The sequence below is a fragment of the Lygodium microphyllum genome, chromosome 10, assembly GCF_053477565.2.
Source record: "Lygodium microphyllum isolate KBCC chromosome 10, Lygodium_microphyllum_v1.1.10, whole genome shotgun sequence".
Lineage (NCBI taxonomy): Eukaryota > Viridiplantae > Streptophyta > Polypodiopsida > Schizaeales > Lygodiaceae > Lygodium > Lygodium microphyllum.
The window spans coordinates 97,077,179-97,084,020 of NC_141144.1; the positions used below are offsets into that span (position 1 = coordinate 97,077,179).

Below are 6,842 nucleotides of genomic sequence, written 5' to 3' on the forward strand. Positions count from 1 at the left end.
AGCAGTTTGCCTGGTACAAGTAACCTCACGACCATTTTCCAATTCCACAAGTAGGATAGGTGCTTCTACTGTGGTTATTTCTAACCTTTTTGCACATGCTGGTGAGATAAAGGAATGTATACTGCCAAAATCAATCAAGGTCTTGAAACCTTTACCTTGATAGTCCGACGGTGTCTGAATCACCAAGAATTGGCGATTCGGCCCTTTCTTGTGTAAAGCGGCATGGACTGTCGCTCTTTCGAATTCTGCTTCCATGGTCGGATCTTCCTCTTCTTCTTCTTCGCACATTTGCCTATTGGCAATGCAGGCGGTTCTTCCTCTTCCTCGGGTAGTGGCTCCTTGACCACGGCCTGTTCCTTGGAAAGGTGCTTGGTGATGTCCTCCACCAAGCTTGGGACATTGCCTCTTGAAGTGACCGGCTACTTCAAAGTAATCCTCCATGGATTCAATCGAAATTTCAGCATCAGCTTGGATGAATCTGCCTCTCCCGTCAAACTCGAGTGGCTTAATCTACTTGAGAAGGAACTTCTTCTCCTGGATTACAGCAGTACTTGATATAGGAGGCGAATTAGGAACCTGTACCTGGGGTTGTGCCTGAATAAAGGTTTTCTTAATGTTATTATACGATAATCGACGTTAACTTATATTACATCTTCAATTCCGCTATCATGTAACCAATGTAGCTATTTAACTTTTTATCAACTCTTATGCACAATGAGACATAAAAAGAAGTCTTTATTTGTATTTATATGGGCATAGCCCTTTTGAATACAATGTTTCATGCGATGATAAGCCAACTGCTACTTTTAGTTTGGGGAGAACAACGTTGTATTGCATTTATCTACAGGAACTGTGTAATAGTAAGGTTTTGGGTCATGGATCTTCAGGAATCGATAAGTTATTGGAAGTTCAGGATATCCTTTCCGTTGGAATCCATACTTCTCATGGCGGCCCAACACTTTAATCCTGTCGGCGGGGATTACACGGGTTACTTCCTCATATATATGTGAGTTTATCTCAACCTTCCGACCTCGAATATATAAAGTTGAATTTATGTGAGCTTCCACAAAAACGAACAGCTTCACGACTTTCAGGTCTTCCAACCACTTGATCCTCTTTAGGTTGGTCTGTAGATAAGCAAACCGATGGGCGGCTATATAGTAGATTCTTGAAGCACCCATCCATCTTCATTCCATGTACAAAGGTGATGGATTATAGATCTGCTCCAGGATGTTCATCATCCCAATCCTTTGTCTATAAAGCAGAGAATACATTGCAGTCATAAACATGACTCGAAATACCAAGAACTTGTTCCACGCTTCGTAATTCTGCAAGACAACATTGAAGATAAGAAAATTTTTGGACAACAACATTTGCTTTGCTTCATTTTATTATAATTTCATAAAAACAATTCCATTGTTAACCTGGCTCCGTTACCAACTGTAACGTGTCCACTAGTATCATCCAGGACATGTCTTAGCAGTCCATCGAAAAGGAAGTCTAGAAAGCTCCGCCCGGCACTCCCATGGAATGTTACGAGATTTGCGATCTAGGACTTTCCACGTCTGCCACGTAGCGGAAGTATTCTGGCTGTTCCCACTTAGGATCGACCTGAGTTAGGGTTTTCCTGATTGGTTATTTCCTAATACACAAGAAACTTTCAATCGATCCCCATATAGGAAAAAAAGAGAATTCCCCATGGAATTCCCTAGTTGAAAATACATATAAGTGGGGAAAGTAAAAACTAGGGAAAATGGGACATTTCCTAGTGAGAATAAGTAGAGAATCACATAAGACCTTTCCTATGTAGAAAATATTTCCTACATAGGAAAATACAAAATTTTCTATGTAGGGAATAATTCCTATATAGGAAATATTTCATATATAGGAAAAAATTTCTAGAGGTGATTCCCTAGGTACTCTCACTAGGAAATCTCTCATTTTTCCTATTTTTTACATTCCCTACTTATATGTACTTTCAACTAGGGAATCTTTTTTCCTTATCACTTTATCTACTTTGCCCTTCCTCTTAGACATGCTAATATCAAACAAGAAATTGCATAATAAATTTTTAACTAGAAAATTATATAGAGAATGTCATCATTTCTAAGTAAGGATCAATAACATACATCTAATGATCAAAATAGATTAAACAAATTAAGACATCAACATCTACTTTTAGCAACCAAAAGAAAAATAAAAATAATTGTAAAGGAGCATAGAACTAAAAACTAATTAAGCAACATGTGTGTCTTGATTGTTTTATCCCTTAAAACTCCAATATGTTGCAAAGTAATAAATGTTTGTCTACCCTCTTCTCTAAATTTCAATATGTTTGCCTACCCTCTTCTCTAAATTTCAACATGGGTCGCCGATAGATATCATCATATGATGGTATGCGTATCACTCCTATTGATACTCAAGTGATCAAATATCATTAGTTAGTATAACCATTTCAAAAAATGACTCATTATCAACATAAGAAAGCTGGTAATACCTGATTCTTGGCTTGAAGAAGTGTTAAGACAAGCAATCTCAATGTCTTCCTTTCTTGCATTGTCTCTTGTGTCATCTTTAGTAACTTGTTTACCTATATATACATAGAGTTAACCAAAGCTCACGATAATACAAGGTTATGAAAAATTTCAATAACACAAAAGAAAGTAATTAGATATTTTGTATCAATTTGGGTCACCAAATTTGTACAAGTTTTTGATCCTTAAAGTTGGTACCTACATCTTGACTTGAAGAAACATTATTGCAAGTAACCTCCTGATCTCCCTTTCTTACATTACCTCTTTTCCCACCTTTTGTTGTTCTTTAATCTATATTTATATATATACACACAATTACTCAAAGTTTAAAAATATGAATAACTATGAACATTTTAAATTAGACAAAGATACTAATTAAAGCTAGTTAATCTCAAAATGAATCACCTAATAAAGCAAGATGTAAAATATGTACAAATTTTAATTTTCAAAGTTTAGTAGAAATAAAAACATATACCTGTATCGTGATTTGAAGAGACATTAGGGCCAATGACCTCCTTAGCTTTCATTGTTCCATTATCTCTTGTACCATCATTTGTGATTTTGTTACCTTTATGTATACATAATAAACCAAAGTTTAGAAACATAAGAGACATTTGTAAAACATCAAAACACGCATTTGTAAAACATCAAAACATCAAAACACGCATACCTTTTTTGCCCTGTTCTTTACACCATCTGATAATAAATTGAGTAGGTGAAAATAAGGAATTCATTGTTCATACTTTTATGGGCTCACCAACTTCTCCTTTTGGTTTGAAGCATCTTACAGACTTCCTGTTGAACAGTGCGCGAGGGAGACAAGGAACTTGAGGAAGAGAGAAGAGAAGAGAGACACAAGACACCGGAAGTGGAACCCCAGAAGTGCATCAAGTGAGCACACATTAGCTGCAACATCAGCTTCTTAGCTAGAATAGATAAAACATCAAGTAGAATAAACATAAGCTTGAATAGACAAATCAACTGAAAATAGACAAACAACAACTGGAAACAATGAAACATCAGCTAGAACAACTCAACAACTGGAATAATAATGAAACATCAACTGGAACATTTCAAGAGCTAGAATAAGAATGAAATGAAATATCATCCCATCAGCTCGAAACATTTCTTATAAACAAAGTGTGGAATAATTTCAATGCATTAGCTGTAATATAGATGAAATGATATGAAACATAGCATGAAGAGCCAAAAATCAGCTAGAAGAAAGAAACATTTAGAATAATCAAATGATGAACACAATACCGACAATCATCAGCAAGAGCTCATCAGTTTTCTTACTACTGCTCAGAGCCCAAGAAAACATCTTAGCAATCTGCTTCTGGGAATCTAGGAACATCTTTGTATGCCTGGCCTCCAGATCATCACGAAATTGCTCAAACTTTCTGCATCTACAGTTTCATCTCTTCTAATCTGAGAAAGCGCTCCCCCAAAGTGCGGATCATGGAGACCAATTTGGAGAGCGGAGTGTTGTCAACTGGGGGTTGTTGATGCCACAAGCTGGACTTTGAAGAAGTCCTATGGTTGAGAAATCTATCCATCTTGAAAGCCTTCGCGGCCTCATAGTCTATATTGCAGCTGCGCTTCTTGTGGAGAGATGTGTAAGAAGTATCATGGTCATCCAGAGACCGGTTGCGATACCAGCATTATCACTTATGGGACCATATGCATCTATGGCTAGACAGGTGGCAATGGTACAAAGCATTCCAAGAGCTGCAACTTTGATCCTGTACATGGTTGCTAGGGTATGGCTGACATAGATGGCAATAGCAATAGCAAATATTGGAACGATTACAGACTTGTAGCCAAGTGCCAAACCAAAGATGACATTGGTAACAGCTCCTATCCTGCAAGAATTAGCAACATCCTGGATTGGTCTATATGTATTGCTGGCGAAATACTCTGTAACGTAGCCAATTACCAACCCTACCCAAATCCCTACTCCAACGCAAAAAAATAGTTTCTGGTTTTGAACCATCTTTGCACCACCGTTAGGATCATACATATAAAACATGGATGGTAGTGCCACCCAACAAACAAAAGCTGCATCGAATGTCATTAAGATGGTGGATATCAGCAAACTGTCTCTTCAGTCTAGATTCAATATCCCTTAGATTTGAAATCTCGAACACATCAGTTGCGAACAAGGTTGTGATGAGGCACACCACAATGCCCATAGAGCTAATGAGTAGAGGGAAGCACATAGCAGTGAAGTCATGATTTGTGCCAAATGATGACATGGAAGCCACAATAAGAGCTACGCAAGAAGCTTCAGCAAAGGAGCCAAACAAATCTAAACCCATTCTAGCAATATCTCCCACATTATCACCCACATTGTCAGCAATATGGACATCAAAGCTCCCAATATAAATGCAACTGTAGTGAAAATCGTTGTAAAGAGAGCTGGGGCACATTCCTACTTTGGATCGTATCTGCAAGGTTGGGCCTTAGTACTGAACCTCTTCACAGATCCCAAGAACGAGAAAATGACAGCAGCAAATATGCCCATGAAATAAACCAAATGCTTGTACTCTGTTAGAAAAAATGATGTGGCTCCTATGGATATGGCTTGCTGAATCTCAACGCATTTCCTAATAGTTGATGCATTTGATTCCTCATCCAATCTATCCTCCTCGTCACAGTCTGATGATCCATTGATGATGTTGTGACTGTGGGTCCACTGCACTTGTCCAATTCACAAGTGCATCTCCATTCTAAAGTTTCAAACACCCACGATTCGCTGTGCCTCCCCATATTATTCCCACAGGGCTAGGCATTTTCTTGCCTTCTTCAAGCATCAGTACCAGGCTGCCACTGTCTCCCTGCATGTCAAATGCCTGCTGGTTCTCACCCATAATCAGGAAAACAGTGAAAAAGTAATTGCCCTTCTCGTCATTGTACTCAAAGGCATATGCCATGATGCTTCCTTCTGTTAGCCCTGAGCTTCTGCCAACTTTTATTACCCTCATCCCCACGATGCTATTGACTCTTACTTGCAAGTCAATAGTTATAAGATCTCCCATCTCACCTACCCCTTTGATAGTAGTTGTGACTTTGGAGACATCAAAATTGTCCCCGAATGGAATGAAAGCACCATCAGATCGCACAAATGTCTCTGCCCCATGAGCAAACATCATCAAGTATCAATATTGTCATATCAAGAAACGGAAATCAGAATTCTTCTTTCAACTCACAAAGAAGTTTATAAAATGGACAATAAAGAATGCCTTAACAGCAAACAGCTCAAAAACAAGTAGCAAAGAGGAAAACCTGGATTCACACTTGTAAAAATGCCATACCACCGCTCATCTGTAATAAAAGACGTTCCCCTTTCCACTGCACCCAAATAAACACCAGGTCCAACATTTGGAGGCAGTGGATGGAACATCTTATGGTTGGGGTAGTCCAAATCAACCGCAACATGTCAATTTGTCAGAAACCCAACCTAATGAGTCCCTGTCCTACTCTGTACTATGGCTCCAAGTGTACCAAATGTCTCCTGATCTGCAACCTGTGAAATTCACCAGAGAGAGAAACATATCAGAATTGTCATTGTACACTATCATAATGCATCAAATGCCCTCATTTGATATGCTAGTTTATACAACTCAATTAAATAAAAAATACTAAACAGTTTGTTAGATCAATATAAGACATCAATCTTGATTACATAAAAGGGCCTACAGTTGATCCGAAAATTGAACTAAGACCACAAGCATGACATCAAAAGAGTAGACACATCCAGATTATGACCATGCTCTAAGGCTATGCAACTGATCCTTGAGACAATTTAGAAACTTGGTTGTAAGATGAACACCTCCAAAACAAACGTAAAATTATAGAATGACTAAATTTCAACACGAGTAGTTTGTATTCAAACTTTGAAGTTATTCACTGGCTTTTTACCTGAGATCCTGGACCGATGGATGGGTCATTGCCCCTTAAACCTTCAGCCAGCTCTGTGTATACCTCTTGCTTAGGGGTTGTGGCTAGAATACCAAAATAAGAGAACTCTACCACATCAACATCACACCATATGTCTCTAGCTGGTCAAAAAATGGTTGACACATCATACCATTGATAAAACCAGGAACTATCACCATGCAATTGCACATTCAGATCTTGAATGTAAGTCCCGCATTGAAGAATGGTGAATTGCAATGATCCTCCTTCCTCTTTGATATTTGTTGAGACCCCTGCCTACATCCCAAGCACCTGGATGTCAACTTCACCTGCATCGAACAGGGGTTGAGGAAGCCATGTGTTGCTATACAAGTATCTTCAATCCAA

General features: G+C 38.4%; 1 protein-coding gene, 1 long non-coding RNA gene and 1 pseudogene across 2 annotated transcripts; all 3 read right to left on the reverse strand.

The window, feature by feature from the left end:
- Positions 1-2,274: 2,274 nt before the first annotated feature.
- LOC148030317 (uncharacterized) lies at positions 2,275-3,227 on the reverse strand. The gene is made up of 3 exons (XM_087687234.1): positions 3,010-3,227; positions 2,498-2,590; positions 2,275-2,409 (listed from the first exon to the last, which is right to left on the reverse strand). Exons 1-3 carry the CDS (start codon positions 3,146-3,148, stop codon positions 2,327-2,329), a joined length of 315 nt encoding a protein of 104 aa, XP_087543360.1. The 5' UTR covers positions 3,149-3,227; the 3' UTR covers positions 2,275-2,326.
- An 806-nt stretch (positions 3,228-4,033) lies between these two features.
- LOC148030318 (pyrophosphate-energized vacuolar membrane proton pump 1 pseudogene) lies at positions 4,034-5,521 on the reverse strand (annotated as a pseudogene).
- A 52-nt stretch (positions 5,522-5,573) lies between these two features.
- LOC148030319 (uncharacterized) lies at positions 5,574-6,595 on the reverse strand. Its single transcript, XR_015692271.1, has 3 exons — positions 6,459-6,595; positions 5,823-6,056; positions 5,574-5,665 (listed from the first exon to the last, which is right to left on the reverse strand). It is a non-coding gene; the product is annotated as an uncharacterized LOC148030319 (long non-coding RNA).
- Between the last annotated feature and the right edge of the window lie 247 nt (positions 6,596-6,842).

Excerpts from the sequence above, each read along its gene's own strand:
- LOC148030317 (XM_087687234.1), bottom strand. The coding sequence starts at position 3,148 with ATGTCTCTTATGTTTCTAAACTTTGGTTTATTATGTATACATAAAGGT. Across the intron at positions 2,591-3,009 it reads CTCTTCAAATCACGATACAG|GTAAACAAGTTACTAAAGAT; the intron begins GTATATGTTTTT and ends ATGTATATATAG. Across the intron at positions 2,410-2,497 it reads TTCTTCAAGCCAAGAATCAG|GAGTGATACGCATACCATCA; the intron begins GTATTACCAGCT and ends GAGTATCAATAG.